Source organism: Notechis scutatus, chromosome 2, assembly GCF_049901735.1.
Source record: "Notechis scutatus isolate UNSWTSFEM ecotype Mainland chromosome 2, rNotScu1.2, whole genome shotgun sequence".
In the NCBI taxonomy this organism is placed as follows: Eukaryota; Metazoa; Chordata; class Lepidosauria; order Squamata; family Elapidae; genus Notechis; species Notechis scutatus.
The window spans coordinates 58,241,193-58,267,031 of record NC_142010.1 but is presented as its reverse complement, the minus strand read 5'-3'; the positions used below and the strand labels follow the sequence as shown (position 1 = coordinate 58,267,031).

The following is a 25,839-nucleotide window of genomic DNA, read 5'->3' as shown; positions in this document are numbered from 1 at the left end:
AATGAAATGAAATACAGATGGGGAAAAATAACTTGTTGAGACTTGTTCAGCTTATCCTTTAAAACTTAAAAATAATTAATAAAATGAATAAGGGTACTAGAGAAAAGGTTCTGTCCTTGAATAGCTTAATATAGCTTTCACGAAGAAAGTAATCAAATACTGCATAATGAATATTTAAAATCAAATTGCCTAGAGGGAGATCACAACATTGCTTCAGCAGGATTAAAATTCAATTTCACCCAATCCCTAAGCATCCTTTCATTTCGATGGAAGTTTCCTTTAAAGATGCTTCTTACTGTTGGCACTAGGGAACATGTCAGAAATCTAAATGCATTGTATTGTTTTACAATAGTACTTTTTAAAAAAACATATAGTGCATTGGAGTAGTACAGATATCTGAATTATCACTAAGCACTTTTTGTATAAACTGGATTTTTACCAAAGATAATTAGTATTATATTAAATAATTCAGCTGTAATGACCTTAAATCATTAATGTTAAACATATTACGGGCACACAAGTATAATTGCATTTCCCATTAAAACATGGAAAGACTAAAGCTTGCACAATGTGCCCTTTCTCTCCAGACTTACTCACACTGATTGGAAGAAAGGTATAGAAAGCAATTGTGTCTAACAGGGAGATAAACCAGGAACAGTTTTGCACCTTGCACGCATCCACTTGATTCTACATATAAAATATACTCATCTCTTTTTAGTAAATGTGATAAATAGAATAATAAGGTTGGCTTTCATTCAATTTAGCTGATTTTCCATAATGTTATATAACACTAGGCTTTGTACTATGAGTGCTTATTTATTAATATGGTTCTTCAAACACTCCAAGATTTTAAAGGAATGCTTATAATTTTGTCTCATTTAGTTTCACACATATATGAAAATCTATCCAAATGGTATTCAGCAAGACTGAATTTATCCTAGTGAGAGTTTTAAGACTCATAAATATTTGACCACTGTAACAAATTGGCTTAACACTGAGAAAAATACATAATGATGGGGACTCATCTGGTAGATAGGTTATATGCAGATAGAGACCATCTGGGATTTGAACTTTTTACCTGACCCATGGCTGGACTGTGTTTGTTGTCCAAATTGTTTTATTAGCAAGATCTGTGCTTCAAAGAAAGAGAAACCCATACTATAAAGAAAAAGAAAAACCCTTAAGCTATCTTTGAGATTGTGTCATATGTTTTGCTCATTTTCATTTTCAAGAGGTACACACAAATCAAAGTGTTATAAAAATAAGGTGAATGTACAAGGTGTTCCAAAAGCTGAAATGCATTGGTTTAAAATGCATGTCATCACAACATTCCTTGATATATAATTCACTGGAAAAACAAGCATTATTTATTCAAACCTTTGAATATTCTAATACCTTGAGGAAAATTATTTGTAATTTATTAGTTTTATGAAATAGCACAACTTGACTTAAGAACATTTTTAATGTTGTTTGAAACGGTAAGATGTGTCCTTTAAGAAAGATTGCGGTGATAAACTGCTTTATATTTTAAACTCATTTGTGCTAAAATAGTCATATATATACTGTACATATGGCCCAAGAAATGGTAAAATTAATACTATTTAAAGTACAATTATAGCATAATGATACATTGCCATATTAGTGTATATTAACTTTATAACTAAGAGTAATATTCATAAGCACGAGTGTCTATATATTGACTAATTTAGGTATGAAAATTACTTTGTATATTAAAGTACATGTACTAAACTTAAGTTTCCTAACAAAAGCGAATCTGGAGGTCTTTGGATAACATACAAAATATATTCTTTATACATTTATTCAACTAAATTTTAGTTTTAAACAGATAAATGTATTCTATAATATATACATTTAGGATCTCAGTGTTAATTCTGGCTTTGGGAATATAATTTGCTTCTCATACACTGCCTCCTAATTCATTTCCATATCAAAGTATATATAGAGTACTTGAAAGAATTCATACTTTTTCATTAATTATAAAAACATGTTCTTTAAAAAATGTAGAGCATTTCTTAGATGACCAAACTATTGTTAAAAGCATCATAGAGTAACACCATATGACAGAATAAAACAAGTCATTTAAAGGTGCATCTGCATGTCAGAATTTTTAAAGGATTAGACCATACTATAATTATTTCAAAACTATTTTGATTCAATAATCGATGGTACATATATTTTCAGAATACATAATGAAATACGAAAGGAAACATAGTGAAACATTCCTATTAAGAATGCCAAGAGAGAAACACGTTCTAAATTTCCAAAGTCTGTAAAAAACAAGAGAATAAAAAGTATTTAAGGGAATAAAGATTATTATAAATTGACATATTTATTTCCTTATAGCAGAAAAACTGAACTTTATGTATTTAAATTCTGTAAAAAATATATCTGGTAAAAATTTCAGTTTGCTATGGAAGTAAGACAAAAACAAGATTAGTATCACAATGCCACTTCATCAAGGTGCCTAACATATTACATCTGCATACATTCTTGTTTGAATCACACTAACTTCAGCAAAATTAATTGTCACCAACACCAATAATACAGTATGTACAGTTTAGTTTCATCAAGTAATTGCTGAAAAATATAACAGTCTTGTATCAGCATAAATACTGACCCTTGTGTTCTGGAAGTGCAAAAGAGGACAAGAAGCAGTAAAGTGAGCAAAGTTTCATACCATAGAGAACATCAACAAATATCGTGAAAATATCTCTTGTCTCAGTACTGCAACTGGTTTTACCAGTCTCTTGGTACTTTTGCATCTATATTAAGAAACATTTTGTGAAACCATGGTGTAAATAAATAATAAAACTGTTTTGGTAACTTCTCCAACTAGATTAGGTTTCCAACATCTAGGGTTACACAGTATAATGTCAGTTTCAGCTGCCTGAAAGTACAGATCTTCAGCATACTGAAGGAATTGTTGGAATCCATTAAAAAGTTTGAGAAACCACAGAGAATCCAGGAATAAAGTTGAGTTAAACATAAATACGTTGGCATACCACGCTGAGTTCAATCAGATTTGAACATGGTCAAAAATAAACAATTCAAATATTATTGATGGCAATAAAACAGTTAAAATATGCTTCATCGGTCTATCAATGCTGGAACAAAAGGTTTTGTTTTTTTTGCTGCCTAAGACAAAAATCAACAAGGCCTTCACCACTGTGCACTAAAGCTATTTGGTTGGTAACATTCATTATGGTTGATTGTTTCCTACCATATAAGGTAACAGCAGATTAATTTAGGGGCACATGGTGTGCTATGCGTCACAAGTCAATTTCTTGCAGGCATTGGAATAGCCTGGCATTTGGTTCTAAGACCACCTCACAATAGGACATGAGGACATTGGACATTGTTTTAGTTTATCTCTGAGAGGGGAAAGCCTTTGTAAGGTTGTGGCCTCACTTTTTAAACAAAAAACAAAAAACTGTAAGATTTGCAGGGCAATTATAGAACTATAAGTAAGTTGGCTGCTGGATAATATATTAATCTCTTAATTTTTTTGTTTCTATCTGCATAGCACAGGGGGATCTGGGAAAGTTATTTTAACTCCAAATGCCATTGGGCTGTTTTGTGCTCCAACTCCTTCTGACACAAGTGCTAACACTGCTTTCATTGACCTAATTAAGAAGATCATATGAACACAGCCTCAATGTTTTTGGTTTTGTACTTGATTATAAAAACAGAAGTATCCTAAAGATACATTTGACACATACTAAACAGAAATGCAGAACTCAGTATGGGATTATACCCTTCCAGTTTATGTTAAAACTCAACACGGTGCTATTGGTCAGTTTCCAATAGAGATATACAAATTATGTTTTCTGATTTATTTTTAATAATATATAATTTGCAGAAGTGTCTGCAAGAAAACAATGAAGCTCAGGAAGCACCAAGAACCCCACAGCTCAACTCTGAGTAACAAATTTTTGGTCCAGTTCTGGTTGCCACAATATAAAAAAGACATTGAGATTCTAGAAAGAGGGCAGAGAAGAGCAACAAAGATGATTAAGGGACTGGAAGCTAAAACATATAAAGAATGGTTGCTGGAATTGGGTATGATGAAAAGAAGGACTAAGGATGACATGATAGCAGTGTTCCAAGACATCAGGAGCTGCCACAAAGAAGAGGGAGTCAAGCTATTCTCCAAAGTACCTGAGGGCAGGACTCTAGAAGTAAGGAGAAATTTCCTGACAGTTAGAACAATTAATCAGTGAAACAACTTGCCTCCAGAAATTGTAAATGCTCCAACACTGGAAGTTTTTAAGAAGAGGTTGGACAACTATTTGTCTGAAATGGTATAGGGTTCCTGCCTAAGCAGGAGGTTGGACTAGTAGACCTCCAAGGTCTCTTCCAACTCTGTTATTCTATTTAAATATTCTCTATTATCAGTAAAATTTTAATCCAGTACTATTTAGAAAGATGCTATTATATTGTTTGCAACAGAAATGAAGCACAATAATTAAAAGAAGGCTCATTGAAACAAGATGGAAATAGTCTGTACATGATGAAAGTACTATGACATCGCACAATGAAAGAACAATGTTTTACTTTTTCCAGATGTGTGAAGCTTTGAAAGCAAACCATCAACTCTTTTCTTTCCTTCCTTGAAAATTGAACTTTAAGATGCAAGCATAAAGCTATGCATTACTCTCTTGTAAACCCTGCAATTTATTCCCTGCGGGTAGTGAATATGTTGACTAAGAACGTTCCAGTCTACTTTTCCAACCACTAAACCAAATTTGGGAACAAACTACTTCAGGCTTTACTATTAAAAACATTGGTAATGCAATATCTAATTGATTTTATCCCTTTCCTGGCAGTATTTACTATTGTTTTTGTACTGGCATGATTCTGTAGATCTGAAATGCTAGCACCACAAGGACATACAACATAAATTCTGTGAAGAATTTTATTTTTTAAATTTGAAGTATTTAATGTAGTCCTGAGTATTATTTATACACAACACAACACATATTTTGTTTGTGTTTATTTTCATGGTCATGGTCATGATGTGCACTGAAGATGGTGTTTGATTTCGTTGTACGAGATGCAATGACAATAAACTAAACTAAAACAGTGCCATAATCATCCTGGTTGCTCTTCTCTGTACTTTTTCTAGAGTCTCAACATCTTTTTTATAATGTGTTGACCAAAACTTGATGCAGTACTCTAGCTGTGGTCTTACTAAGGTTTTATAGAGTGGCATTAGTACCTCACTTGATCTCGATTGTATCCCTCTGTTAATGCAATTTAGGATTGCATTAGCTTTTTTGGCTGTGCTGCATTGCTGGCTCATATTTAGCTGGTTGTCCACTAAGACTCCAAGATCCCTCTCACAGTTACTGCTACTGAGCCTGGTTTCACCCAGTCTATATGTGTACTTTTGGGTTTTCTTGCCTAAGTGTAGGACTTTTTTCTACATTAAAATTCATTTTGTTAGATACGGTGCAGTATTCTAGTCTGTCAAGATCCATTTGGATCTTGAACCTATCTACTTGGGTGTTAGCTATTACTCCCAGCTTAGTATCATCTGCAAATTTAGTACATTTCTCTTCTGTTCTCTCATCTAAGTCATTAATGAAGATATTGAAGAGTACTGGGCCTAAGACAGAACCTTGTGGCACTCCACTGCTTACTTCCCTCCATGTAGACTTAGACCCATTAAGGACTACTCATTGAGTACAGTTTGCCAGCCAGTTGCAAGTCCATCTAGTGGTGGTGCTATCTATTCCACTTTTTTCTAACTTACCAAGAAGTAGGTTGTGGTTTACTTTGTCGAATGCCTTGCTGAAATCTAAATATATTATGTCCACAGTATTTCGCTATACTTTAGTCTAATTTAAATAATCTAAAATAATTCTGTTCTACTATGAACACTACATTTCAGATGACAAAAATGGATTCTCTTACATACAAGAAGAGATGAAGGAATTTCATTTGTACAATTGTATACTTTTTCCTGTAATTGATAATGCTTCTACTTCATGAAAGTTTGGGTCCATCGACACAGAAAAGGCATTGCTGAAAATGAAAGTGGTTGCAGCAAGGGACAGTTAATTATCAAGTTGTATCCTTTTTGGAAATTTGATAATCTGGAAATTATGACATCCTGACATGATTTAAATGCTCAACATATTTAAAACTCTTGAACTGAATTCAGCCAGAAAGGGATGTGTATCTCTAGTACTAAACTGACTATACTAGCTGATTTCTGGGATAATTTGTTTTGATTAGATCTAAAAACAAAATTTCGAAGCTTTTTGATGTGAAGGAAGGAGGAAAGAAGCAAGCAAGGAAGGAAGGAAGGAAAGAAAGAAAGGGAAGGAGGGAAATAGAATGGAAGAGAAGGGGGCACCAATGTGGGAGCAGCTTACCCCAAGGCTGGGTATTGTGGGTGAGTAGTTCAGGGATCCAATAGGCTGAGATTTATGAAAGTGGCAAGAAGAAAGGGAGTTAGGTATCATGTGCAGACTATTGGTAGCCTATCTATGATTTTATCTTATATTTTCTTTCAGAAAAGTAGAAAATTAACAAAACTGCTTTAAGGGTCTGTAATTCTTATCACGTGGGCAAATGCTGAATATATTTGTCTAAGCAAAAGCTAATTTCAGTGCTGCTTCACAGTATGCACATGACTTCTAACTAACATTTCATGATCTGTATCAAGATTATTAGTTCGGAATGCAACAATAGGGGCAAAGCTAAAACATGACCATACTGGAAAACATGGTAAATCTAAATTTAGTCCTGACGTTTATATTTCTTTTCTGTAGCAAAGATAGAAATAGTTATTTGTCAGCTACATAAACAAATACCAATCCTCTTTAAATCTGCAGCGCTTTTACTTGTTTGTACATGACTCACTGCTTCTGTCTTGCTGCTTATATTTTGTGCATATATTTAAGAGTATATTTTTTATGTCCTGAAGGTCAGAGTTAATATGCTTAATAAGATAATGGAAACTATTTCACTATTCCATAGTCATTCTAGTAGTGCCCCTAATCCTGACCCAAACTATTCTTTACATTTATGGAAAGCTCAAGAAATCGGTCCTACTTTATATATTAAGTAATCCTTTGGACCCCTTGAGATCTACAGCTACAACAGATTTTTCCCCCCTCTAGGATTGAAAGTGAAATCTTAAAGCCTCTTACGTGTTTAAACAAATGTGAAATAAATGTCATGCAAATAACCAGACTAGAGTATTTCTTTACCACAGTTAATAATTACAGTGTGAAATACAGTGATTACTTAGACCATGTATTTCCTTGAGAGTGTCGGCTACAAAAATCCCTGCAAAACATACGCCACGGCTTAAAAGAAATCATAGCGTGAAATAAATAAGGAAGAAACTCCCTAAGCCAGTTCAAGTACTTCCTTAATGGTAGACTTTCTCACATCAGCTTCTTTCAAAGTTACAGCATCAGAGCTTCGAAAAACATTCAATGTAACAAACAGGTCAGAAGAAGAAAAAGGAAAGGATTGTACTGAAATGGATAGCCTTTTTAAAAATATAGAGCATCAAGTAAGACTCTGACAATACTATCCAAGGAATAGATTAAGTTACCCCTGTTTATATCCTACAAAGTTCACTTGCAGTGCCTGTAAACAAAAGCAAAGGTGGAATATATGTCACATATATAATAAGTGCTATCTATACAAAGGAGTTAAACTTTTAGGGCTAAAACACAATTTGACCCCCAGCACAACTGAAGGAAAATAATAATACTCTTCTTCAGTCAGCATTTGCTGTATTGTATGGAAAGCCAACCGAATGGAACATTCCCCTAGACAAACAGACTGAGCCCACAGGATGGGCTGTAAATTTCAAACAGTACCTGATTGTCCTGACTGAAATGCAGTATTTCCACATTAGATTCCACATGACACTGCCATCTCCCGTCATGACCACCTCAGAAGTGTTGCAAAAAGCACACTTGTTCTGAAGAACCTAATAAAGTAGCACATTTAGCAGTTGCAGAGCAAAAGTTAGCCAACTTTCAGGAGACAGGCAAGCTCTGATTCATGATCTCACAATGATTCCCTAATGTCTGCTGGCTTAAACTCTGCAACTCACTGAGGGAAGCCAGTTTTCCCATTTGAGATCTCAAATTACTGCCTTCTTCAGTATTTACATTATTCACTAACTAGCAAATCCAGCTCTGTTTGGAAAGTAACAAATCCTTGGTACAGATGACCAAGAAAGTAACTTATTGGTTATTTATTTCTATGGTTCCAGAACATTATTAGCTAGAACCACAACTGTTTGAGGAATAGGAAACACAATTAATTCATGTGAAGGCAATAGTATAAACACCCCAACACTTTTGCCTAATGTAATGAAGTTCTGTTCCAGAAAAAAATATGAGTAATATTCCAATGCTGGATATGAACACATATTAGAGGAATGACTGTCTACACTCCCCATACTATATAACATAGCAGTCAGAAAGAGCAGTCTGTTATTGAAAAGCTACTCAAAAGGAAAAGCTTATATGAAAAGAAAAAAACAAACTAGAGATAAACCCTGTATGATAATTCAATCTTTAGATTTATTTTTATTCTTAAGAAAACTATCCGCTGCCATAGCCAAACCTCTAAGCATAATCTTTGAAAGATCTTTCAGAACCAGCTCCTTGCCCAACCTATGGTTACAAGCCACAGTCATTCCCATCTTCAAAAAGGGAGACCCAAGCCTAGTTGAAAATTACAGACCAATCTCCTTATGCTGCGTCACCTGTAAAGTCATGGAATCAATTATTAACCAATCCATCATCCTCCATTTAGAGACCAACAACCTACTCTCCAATAAACAATTTGGTTTCAGAAAAAACTATCCTGTAATCTGCAACTCTTACACTGCAAAAACATATGGACTACTCAACTCGACCAGGGCAAAGCAATAGACGCAATCTACATAGACTTCTGCAAAGCCTTTGATTCAGTGGTACACGACAAACTACTCCTAAAAATAAAATCTTATGGTATCTCTGGACAACTGAATAACTGGATAGAAGCATTCCTGTCAAACAGACAACAAATGGTCAAAATTGGGAACGCCCTATCAAATCCAGTACCTGTCAATAGTGGTGTCCCCAAGGCAGTGTTCTAGGACCAACTCTCTTCATAATCTACATAAACGACCTTTGTGATCATATCAAGAGCAATTGCGTTCTCTTCGCTGATGATGTAAAGCTATTCAATACCACAGACAATACTACTACCCTTCAAAAAGATCTAGACTATGTATCTGAATGGTCTAACATATGGCAACTCCAAATCTCAACAAATAAATGCTCTGTCTTACATATTGGTAAAAAAATCAGAAAATAAAATACAAGCTGAATAGTCAAGATCTTGTTGATGACCCAAGCTCTGTAAAGGACCTGGGAATACTCACCTCTAATGATCTAAGTGCTAGAGCTCACTGCAACTACATAGCCAAAAAGGCATTAAGAGTTGTTAACCTAATCCTACGTTGCTTTTTCTCTGGTAATATCTCACTACTAACCAGAGCATACAAAACATTTGCTAGACCAATACTCGAATACAGTTCATCAGTCTGGAATCCTTATCACGTATGTGATATTAACACAATTGAGAAAGTCCAGAAGTATTTCACAAGAAGAGTTCTCCACTCTTCTACCCGTTATAGAATACCTTACGCCACCAGACTCAAATTCTAAAACTAGAAAACCTCGAATTACGCCGTCTTCGGTCCGACTTAAGCATGGTATATAAAATCATACATTGCAATGTCCTACCTGTCAATGAATACTTCAGCTTTAACCATAACAACACAAGAGCACACAACAGATACAAACTCAAAGTAAACCGCACCAAACTTGATTGCAGGAAATACGACTTCAGCAATAGAGTGGTCAATGTCTGGAATACTCTACCCGACTCTGTAGTCTCTTCCCCAAACCCCAAAAACTTTAACCTTAGACTGTATACTATTGACCTCACCCCTTTCCTAAGAGGTCTGTAGGGGCGTGCATAAGCGCACCAACGTGCCTACCGTCCCTGTCCTATTGTTTCTCTTATTCTTTTATTTTTCTTATATGTACCCATTTCATATATTCACAACTATGTATACACTTGTACTTATTATCTTGTAAACAATTGACAAATCAAATAAATAAAAAAAAAAAAAAATAAATAAAATAAATAAAATAATGAAAGACATGTTGCACTTTAAGCATTATTGTGTACTTGTTACGCATCGATAGTATATGTGATGTATATGTTACATTACAGTATATATAGTTTATGTAAAGTATATGTAACTTTTGCTTTACTGCTGAACAGTCATTCTTTCAAGAACTATTTTGCCTGTGCCATCATTACATACAGTTAGAAATCTAATAAAAGAGATCCTTCTGTTCTTGATGCCTGTGGATTTCATGGAACACTTTTCATGCAAAGTGAAATAGAAAACTCATCCAGATTCTTATGGATTGTAGGAACAAAGATACGTATTTGTAATACTGTGGTATTGAGAAACAAAGAGCCAAATTCAAGCCATTTTCTGAACAAGAACGCCTTTATATTATAATCCTTGTTTTGTTTTTCTGAAAAACAAAGCTTTATACTTGGAAGGTCAGAGCTTTCTGTGAATATTGTGAAGTCCCCCCCCCCATTACAACTTGTCATGTAAATTAGTTTGTAAAGAGAATATCAATCGCACTCATGAAAATATGATCGTTTTCAAGACCCTAGATAATTATTTATAAATTCTGATACACATATTCAATAATATGAACATTTTGAATTTTTGATTTTGCAATTTGAAGTTATAGAGTCTGTAATGGCAAACTCCAGGCTTTTCATTGCACAGTATATCTCAAATGTAATTCTTTTTTATCCTAGATATTCAAAGAATTTCCTACTCCATTCATACTCTACTACTCCTCTATCTGGCTAATGTAAATCTCATAAAAGAGGAGCAGCAGGTACATATGTAAGACAGCTGACAACTTCAGACTTCTGGTCCCTACCCCTCCATTATATTTATTGTACATCCCTCTTTTCTTCAAGTTGTTTGAAGTAGTGAAGAATTCAAAACTTTACTCATTGCATTATGACAATTTTGTTGATCCTAATAAAATTATTGTTCTCTTTGTATTTTTTTCTGATGCATAAAAAAATAAACATAAGCTATTTACTTTGTCAGCCATCTTTCATTTTCTTTCCTGGAATAATTTACAGTTGATATTTAGGAAAAGTTGATAAGCAGAGTGTTATTATAGTGTGATGAAAGTAACAAGCTGACAGTTATAAAGCGTAACATTGACAATGCAACAACGTATTAAAGATATATTTTCTTTCTGTTTTGATTAAAACATGTTTTAATCCAGGGGTGTCAAACTCAATTTCATTGAGGGCCGCATCAGGGCTGTGTTTGACCTCGGGAGGGCCGGGAGGGTATTGCCAGGGTAGGTGTGGCTAGCATGACATCACTTGTGTTGGGAGGGTGCCTGTGGTGGCCTGAGTGCTCTGCCAGTGAAAACAGGCTCCTGAGCTCTGTTTTTGGCTGGGACAGCCTCCTGCAACCCTCTGGCAGTGAAAACGAAGCTTGGGGGCCACATGTGGCCCTCACAAGCTCCGTTTTTGCTGGCAGAGGCACCGCAGGCTGGTCCTTCGCTATTTCCAGGGCATCCCCGTGGGCCAGATCTCAGCACCTCATGGGCTGGATCCGGCCCCCGGGCCTTGAGTTTGCACCCCTGTTTTAATCTAAAACCTAAAAGGTTTTCACTGACCAAGGCATGAACCAATGTGAGTAGGGCTTGAGGAATGAGTGCAATTAACATACAAGATGGACCCTCTTAGCTATGACTGCCATCTTTGAGCAGTAACTGTAAGTCCAGGTGGATCACAATGTTTGTCAATTCAGAGTCAAGACTAGCTCTGTATGGATGGATGTTTCTTGATGGGGAGGGGCTTAAAATCCAGGCCAGGACTGACCTGAAACCTGATCTTCCACATCCAAACTCCTTCAGCTTCCAGGCACTAGGAGAGAACCTTCATGACATCACTTCAGTGACCTGGGATAAAGATGTAGGGTTGAATATCATCAGTGTACTGATAATTGTTGATGAATGATCGCATCCAACAGCTCCATGGACCCGGGTATGATAGATTTCTGAGGAAACCCAGAAAGTAGGGGTCTCAATCTTTTCCCTTCTATCAATACTGGCTAGAACCAGACTGAAACAAAGAAGAACAACTACTGAAGCATTATGCATCCCCCCCACATCTAATCCCCTATGCTGAACAATACCATGACTCCTGATTCTGAAAGCTGTTGAGAGTTCAAGCAGGCCACAATGGATGCTCTGTCATCATTCTGAGCCTATTAAAGATCATCAATATGTGTGATAAATTATATCTCAATACCAATTGAATAGGACCTAGACAATCTGCCTCCTTCAGTGTACTCTGGAGGTGCTGGCTAATCATGTTTCAACGATCTTCACTAAAAAGGGTCTAGCAAAATTTTATTGAAAATGGGTCTAGCAATAGCCACTTAAGGAGAAGTTTCATAACTATTTCTTTCAAAACAGATAGCATTATCCTACCTATCAACCTAAACTCAAAATGGTGAACATTAATTAATATTTGTGCCTCATTTTTCCCTCAGAACAACACTGGGCTGGTCCAAAGTCACTCTGGACTCTAATAGCCTTATCAGATGCTGGGGGTGGGGATGGGATAACTGAACTGGTCCTACCTCCCTGCCAAGGGATGTCACCTCAGAGAACTCCATCTATGGAGTGATCTGTCGACACTTCCTGTAAGCTACATGCCTTGATGACTTTTGCTAGCTAGTAACACAACTTTGTGGGGGGAATCACTGCTAGAAGCTTGTAGTAAGTGTAATCTCCCTGGAACAAAGGGAAGATAGTTGCAATCATTCATATGATTCTGGATAGCAACTCATCATGAGTAAACCGTGGAAACTGCTTTTAAGTTTAGCTTAGGAGTAGGCTGAGAGTCGGGATTTACATCAATCTTAAACTCACAAAGCTGCCTTTAGGGACACTAAGCTCAACCAAGCTTTATACCTTAAATCACTTTTTTGGATTTTTAAAAAAATTCTTTGATATTAGAGAGATTAAGACTGTCAGACTGGAAAGGGCTTATTTCATTCATCAGGTGAGTTTCCCTCTTCTTAAAAATGATGGTGAATTCTTTTTAAAAAGTAAATGATTTTAGGAAACGATACATTAAAAGGAGACTTAGTATATGGATTTTAGAAAGTTAATAACAGATTAGGAGGCAAGAAGGATTTGGAATTATGGTTTTGAACTATTTGGAAGTTACTTTCTCATGGAAAAGTGAAGATTGTTTTCTTTTTTATGATAAGGAGACCTTGAAGGCTGGGCACTAGAGCCAGAGGATAAAGAAAATGGAGCAGAAATCCTTAGTTCAATTTTTTAAAATACATTTCAGCTAATTTTTTTGATAGAATGGATTAAATACTCATTCATAGAGCATGTTCTAATGAACTTGTAAAACAAGAATGAGCTGCAATGGATGTTTATGAAATTAATTTGAAGAGTGATTTAAATGTAATGCAAATGAATCTGTTGGATAATTTACTCCATAAAGGAGATGAACAGACATTAAATCAGGAAATTGATTTGGATATTTTTTCTTAAGGGTATATAAAAAAGCTCTCTAATATTTGGAATGACTTTTTTTTAGAAATAACACACAAAAGAATACATTTTACTTATGGATACAAGATAAATTTGTTAATATTCTGAATTATTTTTACTTTGAAACACAAATGGGCAGCAAATTATTCCTGTGACTTTTTTTTTTGAAAGGGTTAAGGATTTTTTTTTTTTACAAGTCACTGTAGTTTATAATATTGGCTTGTTCAATCAGGGTTAAACAAGGAAAATCTGGCTGCTCTTAGTGGACTTTTGCTGACAAAGACTAATTGACATAGCATTTGGACTTTGCTTTCCTTATCTAAGAGAAGAGCTATGAGGAGAACAGCAATTAGGAAGAAAATACTTATATCTGGTTGTTCTTACTGCACTTTTGCTGCCAAAGATTGATTGATGTAGTGTTTTGATTTTGTTTTCCTTCCTAGGAGGTGAGCTATAGGAAGAAGACAGATTATGTTTTATTTAGAGAGGATGGTAAGTTTCTAAAATTGTTTTTACTTGCTGGGATGAAGGGAAAAGTTACTTTTTTTTCTTTTCCATTTCTAATGACTCCATTTTCATGACCCCTCCCCCTATGTTATTTGGAATTTCTATGCTTGTATTTTTTGTAATTTGCATTGACTTTTTATTCTTTTCATGAGTAATTCTTAATAAAATTATTCAAAAAAAAAAATCATTATCAAGGAACTGATGGTAATATCTCCCAAGTCCAGATCACATTGCCATTGCCATTGCCTCAAGATAAAAGGCAGGTCTAACATTTCCTTATTTCTCTCCTGAGGTGGTCCAGAAAAAATTCAGGATCAGGTCTAGGGTCACCGTAATGTCTGTACCCAGGGATGGCAAGTTACAATCTCACACAACTTTAAAGCATTCAGGCAGGGAGGATGCTGTGTGTATCGGGGAGGCTGGTAAACATGCAATAATCTCCTTTGATCTCTAGAGCTTAAATTCACTAATAGAGCTTCACAACTTGCTATCTCTGGATTATTGTCCCTAGCAGTCTTCAGAATTTCTCAGATGTTAATGGCTATATCCTATCCTGTCTTCGAGTTAATGGCAGGTGCCATACACACTTGGCAGGACACATCTCTAAGAGGGGACACTCCCACTTCTAGCTTCAGCAATGCAAGTAAAGTCAACCCACTCGCCCACCATTACATCATGGATGAGAAAGCTCACTGTGCATTAGCTAGCAGAAGCTATGAAACCACTCTGTGGAATCCTAATTAGCATAATTTTGAAAATTTAACATCCCAGTGGTGGTATAATACTAGCTGTTTTCTTCTTTCATTGGGCTAGACTTGTATCTCTAACAGACCTACAGGTTTTATTATGTATTAGAACTTCAATCAGTTTTCTTTCACTTGTATTCTAGCTATCATACTATCTAGTTTTATTGTCCCTACCTTGGATAAATATGTAGAACTTTCATGAATTCTGGAAAAAGGAAAAGATATCTTAAATATATCTGTCAATTGTCCAAGTCAGTTCTGTATCCTTTAGAGTGACAGGATATCAATAGGAGCATCAACAGTTGTATCAACAACAACAAAAAATCCCTATGGACCTTTGGAAATCCATCAGATTCCATTAGCCACTTGGATAAAATAAATTTAATAAACTCCTAAAACTTTGGTTGGAAGAAAATTACTGAAAGTTCAAATTTGGAAATGATCCGATAATGAGATCATATATATGTAAAATACTCCACCCTTAGATTCTCTTTTTGAATGTCTTCTCGCTCTAAAAAGATAAAATGTGTCCTGTTGTATATATTGGATTTTAATGACACATTGGGACAACAGTTTTTCTGCTAGCCAGGGATGGAGATCCTAACGTCATTACAACCTTGGATATTCTCAGTTACCCAGGTCATGGTTGTCCCAAAAATGCTTTTTAAAAGGCAACTGGATTTTTTCCCCCTTGTAGACATTTTATTTCTCATACAAGAAACTTCATTACATTACTATATTTTTTAGACATGCAGAGGTTGCAGTCCAAACCTACTTTACGTAGCAGGACACTTTTACAGAGACAAAGAACAGCTACTAGTGATTTGTCCTATATTGGCAGCAGATTGAGGGAAGAATTGTAAAATTATGCAACTGCAAATGCTCATGTTCGCAAGCATCCCAATAAGATGCCTGGAATAATCACAATTGCCCTGTACTGCTGTAAGAAGAAGATACTGTTCTGGACTAGATGATCCTTGCCTGATCCAAAGAGCTCTGTTTGTCACACAATAAGTATGTGAAGTAATACTGAGTTGTATCTCCTTCTCCTTCAAAATAAATGATACTTGGCAATGTCCCAGCAATTGGAATTGGAATAGGGGTAATTAGATGTAGAATATTATGTAATTTTATCTCATAAAGTCAGTGATTTTCTACAGGCTTAACTTTCTAAAATTGGTCAGAGATGGAATAGTTGCTGAGAATTTGTTTTGCTCTTTCTTGCCAAATGAAGCATTTCCTTCCTATTGAATTATTCTAACTTTTGCCCAATCTATGTAGGGAAAATTGTTGAGAGCATGGTTGGCACACAGTTACAAAGCACCGTAAATGAAGTGAATTATTTGAATCCTTTTCAATCTAGGTTCAGGCCAAGGTACTGCACTGAAACAGCCGGTGCGAGGGAAGCTCCCCGTCCCAAGGATCTGACCAACCCCGAGATTCATCTTTTGCCTTTGATGAGATGCTTCTTCCAAATGGCTGTGACTTTTGAAGAAGCATCTTTGGAAATCTTCTGACTTGCTCTATAACACATCTCAAGATCTCAAGGAAGATGGTGGCAGTAGAGGCAGTATGAGGAGCTCCAGCGGGCATGGGCAGCACTAGGTGACAAGCCCTCTAATCCCTGCGGGTCCAGCCGGCGAGGTGGAAAGCCTAATGTCCGAGACTTGCCAGCAAGCCAGAAAAGAGCTCCATTCCTCAGCAAACGCTCCATTCAAAAGTACTCTGAGATCTCCGATTCCTCTCATCCTTGACCAGCACACCAGAAAAGAACTCATTCCTCGGTGGGCACTAAGTTCGGGAGCGCTCTATTCAAAAGCGCTCAACAATCTGCGACTCGACCCATCCTTGCTAGAAGGTAAGGCGGTGGGGCTCGCCAGTACTGGGAGGTTCAACAATCATCCTTGCAGGGCGGTGAGACAGTGAGATTCATCCCATCCTTGCAGGGCGGTGAACACTGGGAGCTGTGAGTCGGTCTTCAGACGTTTGCAGCCAGGGTGTGAAACAGACTGCTTCCGCCTGCCGCCCCTCCTTCCCCTCTTCCCTCTTCACCAAATTGCAAATCCGGACTTTCTCTTTAAAAGGACAGTAACCTTGGACTTTCAATAAATAGGGAAGTATTGTAATAACCGAACTCCTGTGAAGATTGGAAGCAATTTTATTTCCTGTGATATAGGCAGAAGTATATTGAAGCCAGCAGCGAATGCTCAATACAAATCTGAGTCTACATAGTAAAAATATAAACTGTTCAAATTGCCAGTGCAAGACTATCTTTCTTTCTCTTTCTCTTAAAAGCAACAAACTTTGAAAGTGTATTTAAATTAACTAGGAGGGGACCAGAAATCCCATTCATCAAGGGAAAACAAAACAAAAAGTCTCCTGTTGCCTCCCAGTGAAGGGCCAGAGATGCCCCCTTCAACATCTTTGCATCTTTACTATCTCAAAAACTCAATCTACAAAACAAGAAAGAGAGTGTAAACCCTTGCTCACTGATTGTTTTCAAACAGCCCAGGAAAAGAGACCTCCTGCCAGTTTATAAAGGGTTATAAACCTATTCTCAAATATCAGCAACAGCTAAGCAAAACAAAGCAAAGCATTAACCCTTTACTTACCAACTCTCAATACTACTTCATACTACTTACTTTCATTATCTCAAAAAATAAATTTCTTTAAAATAATTAATTTTTATCAAATGATCAATTGATTTATTGTTTTTGCTTAATATGATTGAATGTTTAGTGCATATAGTGTAATTACTGAATATCTGATTAGTAAAACCAGTGATTTAGTGAATTTAATTGACCAGTGTGTTTAGTAATTACTGTAATAAATTAGGCTGTTTGTTGCTTAGCAAAATTTGATTAGAGTGATTTGAATAACCAATTGATTGATTGATTGATTTTTAGTAATAAGCAATCTTACTTTTGATTTGTTCTCTAACATATCAATTAATATTTATTAATTACCAACATTCATTAACTGTCTACCTATCACATTAACTAGCTATTGTAATTGATTACTGTACTATTGCCATTGACCATGCCAGCCAAAAACTCCAAAACAAAAGAAAAATATCTCTACCAATGACCTCCCAGACTCCTGCACATGTTTCAAATGTCTTGAAACCATCAATGAAAGTGAAATTTACATCAAATGCCGCCTATGCGATAATCTAGCCCACCCTGCCTGTTTAAACGCAAACAAAAACCTAGCTGATATGGTTAAAAATTCAGATAAATTCTTTTTTCTATGTCCATCATGTTCTCCTAAGCTAAACAAACTGAGTACCCTACATGGCAGAGTTGAAAGCACAGAATCACTCATTCATTCAATAGAAGAACGCTTAGCAACACGTTTTGAAACAACTATACATGCAAGCCTAATTTGTCTTGAAAAAAAATACAGCATAGATATGTGAGTACCTATCAGTTCAAAATCAAATCCCACAACAACCACAACCACTACCTCAACTACAATCACAACTACAACCAAAAATAACCACCAAACCACAGTCACAAACAATTACTATCCCTTCAAATAATTCCATAAATAATATCTCCTTACTCATCAGAGACACCATGGAACATGAACAGAAACGTCCAAATGCCATCTTATTTGGTCACCAACAAATCAGATGACACCAACAAAGTTTGTGATATCATAAGCAACTCTAATACGTCTCTCCTGAAGATATCATTGAAATAACCAGAGATGGCCATGAGTACAAATACAATGACGGCTCTGTGGCCCCAAGATTTTGTAGAGTTGTATGAAAAATGAGTCCAGCAAACACATATTCATTCATACAATAAATGCCATTGCAAAAACCAATCCCAACCACAAAAAACTTTGCTCAAGACCAGACTTATACATACTGCAAAGAATCTGCTCCCGTGAACTCCACGCAGAACTCAAAAACCATCTAGACAATGGAGAAAAGGACTTATACATTGACTACGGAGCTGATTGCATCAAAAGAAAGTCACACAACCCACAACTGCACATCCAACCCCATCCCATCCAACATTACTCAAAACTAGGCATGCACGCCCCTAACTACCTCTATTCCAACCACAACTGGCCTTAAATGCAAGCTACTCAATGCAAGAAGCCTTGTAAATAAAATACCTGAATTTCTCCTCTTACTAAATATGGCTAAATTCAACATTATATTTGTCTGTGAAACATGGCTCAATGCATCTCTTCCTGACTCCATTACCACAGTAAGAGACTATCATGTTTACCGATCAGATCATGAAATCCGTAGAGGAGGTGGTGTTGCTATCTTCTATAAAAAGTCCCTAAATCTAAAAAACATCCAAGTTACCCAAGGAGCTTGCTATTTCTGAGACCATCGTCTGTGAACTGTCCTTAAATATCACATTTCGGTTCTTACTATGTTAGAGCCCCTGATTATGACATTGAATATGCAAACAAGCTAAATACACTACTAACATGGGCAGCATCCTGCCCACATGCTTTTATCTTTCTTGGTGACTTCAATCTACCTCATATTAACTGGACCCTTAATGAATGTACAACTGAACCCACACATGCAACCTTCTACAATGCAGTAACAAATCTGGACTAGAACAACTAGTAACCAACAACACTAGACTTAACAACTGCCTCAATCTCATTTTCTGCAATAGTTTGAATTCAATTTACGGAATACAAATTAAAGAACCCTTTTCCAACAGTGACCACAACATGATTGACTTTTGTCTCAACATATGTCCACACAAAAATCATCACAATGACGGAATCCCCAATTATAACTTCAAAAAAGGCAACTATGATCTTGTAAACAACAATCTCACACATTGGCAATTTCTATTCACTGGATGCAATACTGCAGAAAACCATTACAGCATATTTTTACTTGAAGTCAAAAGAGTCATCAAACTATATGTACCAATAACAACTCCCAAAGCCAGAAAAAACAAATTACCCATAACAATAAGGAAGCTTCAGTCCAAAAAGAAATCACTTTGGCAGAAAAACAAATCTGGTCACGTTGCCAACTTCAAAAGCCGATACAAAAATTTATGCCACCAGATAAAAACTGAATGCACCAATTATCACATTAAACAAGAAAAAAACCTTCTACGCACCAATTCCACCCGCACTTTCTACAATTTTATGAACAACAAACTAAAAGACTCAAGGTCCATCCCACCCCTGAAAGGACCTAATGGTAAAGACTGCAATGACGACACTATTAAAGCCAAACTCTTTAACACATTCTTTGGCTCAGTATTTGTAAACAGCAATGGATCATGCCCAGTATTTCCTAGTTGAACCACAGACAACTACAATGATCTAATACATATCGATTTTACAGAAGACAATGTTGAAAAAGCACTACACAATCTAAAACCATCTCTATCTATTGGACCGGACGGAATATGTGCCTACTTCTTAAAAAAGTTATCCACTGCCATAGCCAAACCTCTAAGCATAATCTTTGAAAAATCTTTCAGGACCAGCTCCTTGCCTAACCTATGGTCACAAGCCACGCTCATCCCCATCTTCAAAAAGGGAGACCCCAGCCTAGTTGAAAATTACAGGCCAATCTCTTTATGCTGCATCACCTGTAAAGTCATGGAATCAATTATTAACCAATCCATCATCCTCCACTTAGAAACAAACAACCTACTCTCTAATAAACAATTTGGTTTTAGGAAAAAACTATCCTGTAATCTGCAACTCTTACACTGCAAAAACATATGGACTACACAACTCGATCAGGGCAAAGCAATAGACGCAATCTACATAGACTACTGTAAAGCCTTTGATTCAGTGGTACACAACAAACTACTCCTAAAACTAAAGTCTTACGGTATCTCTGGACACCTGCATAACTGGATAGAAGCATTCCTGTCAAACAGACAACAAATGGTCAAAATTGGGAGTGTCCTATCAAATTCTGTACCTGTCAACAGTGGTGTCCCACAAGGCAGTGTTCTAGGACCAACTCTTTTCATACTCTACATAAATGACCTCTGTGATCATATCAAGAGCGACTGTGTTCTCTTCGCTGATGATGTAAAGCTATTCAACACCGCAGACAATACTGCTATCCTTCAAAAAGACCTTGACTATGTATCAGAATGGTCAAACAAATGGCAACTTCAAATCTCAACAAATAAATGCTCTGTCCTACATATTGGCAAAAAAAATCAGAAAATAAAATACAGGCTGAATACTTGTTGATGATCCAAACTCTGTCAAGGATCTTGGAGTACTCATCTCAAATGACATAAGTGCTAGAGCCCACTGTAACTACACAGCCAAAAAGGCGTTAAGAGTAGTTAACCTAATCCTACGTAGCTTTTTCTCTGGTAATATCACACTACTAACTAGAGCATATAAAACATTTGCTAGACCAATACTTGAATACAGCTCATCAGTCTGGAACCCACATTACGCATCTGATATTAACACAGTTGAGAAAGTCCAGAAATATTTCACAAGAAGAGTTCTCCACTCCTCTACTCGTTGCAGAATACCTTATGCCACCAGACTTGAAATTCTAGACCTAGAAAACCTAGAACTATGCTGCCTTCGGTCAGATCTAAGTATAGTATATAAAATCATACATTGCAATGTCCTACCTGTCAATGAATACTTCAGCTTCAACCATAACAACACTAGAGCAAACAATAGATACAAACTCAAGGTTAATCGCACCAAACTTGATTGCAGGAAATACGACTTCAGCAACAGAGTGGTCAATGTCTGGAATACTCTACCTGACTCTGTGGTTTTTTCCCCAAACCCCAAAAACTTTAACCTTAGACTGTCTACTATTGACCTCACCACTTTCCTAAGAGGTCTGTAGGGGGCATGCATAAGTGCACCAACGTGCCTACCGTCCCTGTCTTATTGTTACTTTTATATTCTTTTTATTTTTCTTATATGTATCCATGTATTCATAACTATGTTTTTACTTATACCTATTGTCTTATAAGCAATTGACAAATAAAAATAAATTAAATAAATAAACACTCGTTTATTTGGAAGGCTCAGAATGGCTGTGTGTGTGCAACCATTCTGGCCCTCCTGGATCATTCAATGGTTTCAACCACTGAATCCCTCTGAAACACCTTTGGGGGGCTTGGAGCGGAAAGCAGTATCTAACAAGGCTTCTCCTTCATCCACAGCCAGTTACAGGTGGTGGAGGAAAACAAGTTGAGCAACTAGGCCTTGCAAAGTGAGGACTCCAGAGCCTCAGGGCTTGAGCCTTCCGCCTCTCCTTTTAAACATCTACATACATGAAACTACTGGAGGTCATCCAATGGTATGGGATGCAGCAGCATCAGTATGCTGATAATATCCAGTTATACATCTCCACCCCTGGCCAGACAGTGCTGTGGTGGTGCTGGCCAAGCATCTGGAAGGTGTAAGGATCTGGATGGAAAGGAGCTGCTTTGACTCAATCCTAGCAGGACAGAATGGCTCTGGCTTTTTGCCTCCCCCCCCCCCGGCCCAGATAATAATTAATCTCTGACTCTGAATGGGGTGACATTTTCCCAGACTGAGTTGGCGTGCAATGTGGGGGTCCCCCTAGATTCATGGCTCCTGCTTATTATCAATGTTCTACTTAGGTAAGCCTTAGATACTAGCATCCAAAATTGTAAAGAAAATACCATTTTAATTTTTCTATTTTAAATTAGAAAATCCATAATATACACAGTCCTTCCAATTGCATTTTTCAATGCTACTTAAGTGGTGAATTTCATTATACATTTTATTACAATGTGGGCAGTGGATCATAGTTACAAATGGCATGTCCTGCTTTGCATGGAAAGAGGTTTAAAATCTTTACATTATTTATGCATTTGCTCTATTTAGATATTTTTGACTATCTGCATTGTTTTATCATGATATACACTCTTTGCAGAATGTAGACCATATATAAAAATAAAATGGAACTATGGTTTATACTAGAAATGAGGGAAAGGAAGATACTATTATGTATGCTCAGTTGCTCTGCAGCCACAGCTAAGTTTATCTAACAGTACCTTCCTTGGAGAGATGTACTGCGGACCGACTCACAAGCTTGCTCTCAAGTGAAAAGAAATCATTTGTTCCCAGGAATCCTGACAGTAAACTAAGCCCATAACAGATCCATTGTCTTTTTGTTTTAGAGCATTCCATTGTCTCACACAAAATACATAGATGCCACAAAGAGGACAATATAGTTATAAGGCAGTTTTGACTGATATCTAGTTGATATTAATCTCTCAGGAGGCATTCCTAAGCCTATTTATTTGGGGCGGGGAAGTCTACTGAATTTACACACATTGAGGCTGTCTGCAAGAAAGGAGGAAGTTGGCCTCAAAATCTATAAACAGATGAAGCCATTTAGTGCATTAACTCTTTCCCGTCTCCTGTTGTCAGTAGACTTCTCATCTCTTCCATATATGTAATCATTCCAAATTCATAATGAATAGTATTCCAGATAATCTTGAACAGCTTTCTATTTTACAGAAAGAATAACATATACAAACAAGTTTGTCCTTCATATTAAACCATGCTGTTCTTAAACTCAAAAACATAACTGAAAAGAATTTGAAATAAGTAATCATGCTTACAATTCATCTTGCTGTAATATGTATTTTAATAATCACCCTATAATAAATAGGAAATATTTTTGAATCTTGCTTAGTAATGTCCAAAATAGTTTTAAAAGGCTATACAACTCAGTAAGCTATAACCCCTGAGTTTCTTTTTTATCTAATAAATACAATAATTACCACTGATTATGTAACTGAGTGTTCAAGTAATATATTCTATTTAAAATTAGCTAATCCCCCTGCACTATTATATCACTTCCTTACATGATAAGGAATCTAAACAAACATTAGTGATTTCAATGAAATAAAATAGATGACAATGAAACCTTTTCCCTTTTAAGTTAAAACTAAAATTAAAGCTAATTACTACCTTGGTAGCCTTCACTGTGCAAATACAGCATGAATGTAATTTTTATTTTATTTTATTTTATTTGGTTTGTCAATTGCTTACAAGATAATAGGTATAAGTTAAAAAACATAGTTATAAATACATGGATACATGGAAGATGGAGTGGAAGTTAGACCTTCAAGGGAGGCAAGGGCAGAGGAATGATTATGCCATTATGCCAGTAGACTTAAGGCTTGCATACTTTCTGCAGAATGTTCATGACCTCCTTTACTATCATGCTGGTTTGTTTGACACTTCCAAAGTTCAATATATGTTTCAGCTTCCATAAACTATCATTTGGAATACTGAAAAATGTCATGGAAAACTATGAGCCAGATTTATTTTTAGAATTAAAAATAAGCATGAAGCACAAGTGTTGTAAATATAACTAGATATATTAATTTATAAGCTGGATTGTATGCCAAAATCAAGACTCAAAGAGGGAAGCATAAGAGAAGACCATGATTTACAAAATCTCAGGGAACTGTCTGAACCAGGCCTCCAGTGTATTTGCATTATGTATTATATATCCATACTACATATGCAAATTAAAATAATATTTATGGATCCTAGCAATAGACACAACACATTATTGCATTCATCAGTGTTGTAAAAAAATGCCTCTGCATTGTGATAGTTGTTGTCATAACCATAATTTGCAGGGAGATTGCATCGTGTCATGAATTTCTATTAATTTGCACCATATTTCTGGAAGAAGCTGTGGTATAGCTTCTATTAAGATAGTACTGTTCCTTTTAGTAACTATTTCTGTTTTGCAGCCAGAATAGTCACTCTTTGTCATGGAAAGTTTTTATTAGTAACATTCTTGTATAGAATGCAAAGCATCCTTTAAGCCATTGATCTTGGAACAAAGTTAAGGATTTAATATTTTTGTATTTTGTGATATTCCCTTTATTTTTAATATGGCATTAATTACAAAATTTTCATTTTTATTATTACAACTAAGCTGTGGTGCACACATTATAGCCATAACACTAATGCAGTTGATTAATTGGTTTTTTTACATATGCTGCAGTGGGCTGCAATTCAATGCATCGGATTAAATGGATACCTGAATCCTTTAAATTACAGAAAAACATACAAGGGATCTCTTAGTCTAGATTTCAGTAGAGAATAATACATTGAAAATGAAACAAAACAAAACAGAAAGCTTTATTGCCACTTGTAGAAAAAAGCAGAATTTTACCAAACGTTAGTAACAGTACTCTTACACTTAAGGATATGTATGCATGCGTGTATGTGAATGCATATTCAAATTTTGAGAACATAATAATTTAGAACATATTTATACAACAATTTAAGAGTATTTTTTAAAGTATGGTAATTCTATACTATTTATGTCCATAAATCTTGGGAAAATGCAGGGATATTTTTTTTTCTTTTAAATAAATCTCATTATCTGTCTACATTATCTACAGAAATAAGTTTCATGTTTCTGGGCTTGAGGATAACGTATTGTCTTCCACCCATGAATTTGTTTAGAGCTGCAGCTCAGTCAGCAATGACATGTAAAAAATGAAAGGATTTTTCCCTCCCTTTTCTATCCCTGCTACCAATTACATTACTGTATGTGGAAACAATCCTTAAAACATATAGTTTTGCAAAGGATGCCAAACTATAGGAGAAGATGAAGGGGCTACAGACAGTTTCTATGACATTCCCTAAAGATGGGGCTCAATGGATGGGAGTAGAGAAGCATTCAAACCCATTATTGTTAAGCATTCAAACTCATTATTGCTAAAAATTGGAAATGCTGTTTGAAAGGGTCAATCTATAAAAAATAGATTTAACACAGTTACAGTGGGGGGGTGGAATAGTCCCTAGTCTCATTTGCTGCAGAATGGTCTTGCTGCTTTGCATCATTACCCTACTTTCCTCTGTGATTCTTTCTATACCTTTCCTCC

At 36.0% G+C, this 25,839-nt stretch overlaps 1 protein-coding gene across 12 annotated transcripts in view; it reads right to left on the bottom strand.

Moving 5' to 3' along the window:
• The window catches only part of IQSEC1 (IQ motif and Sec7 domain ArfGEF 1), a 364,618-nt gene that overhangs the window by 119,495 nt on the left and 219,284 nt on the right, over positions 1-25,839 (bottom strand). The window contains exon 1 of one of the 12 annotated variants that reach the window (XM_026677125.2): positions 7,866-8,076. The exons of the other annotated variants lie outside the window; for them this stretch is intronic. Coding sequence (XP_026532910.1) covers positions 7,866-7,933 — 68 coding nt within the window. The 5' untranslated portion in view covers positions 7,934-8,076. Of the gene's footprint in view, positions 1-7,865; positions 8,077-25,839 lie in introns of those variants that run through there. 12 annotated transcript variants of the gene reach the window in all.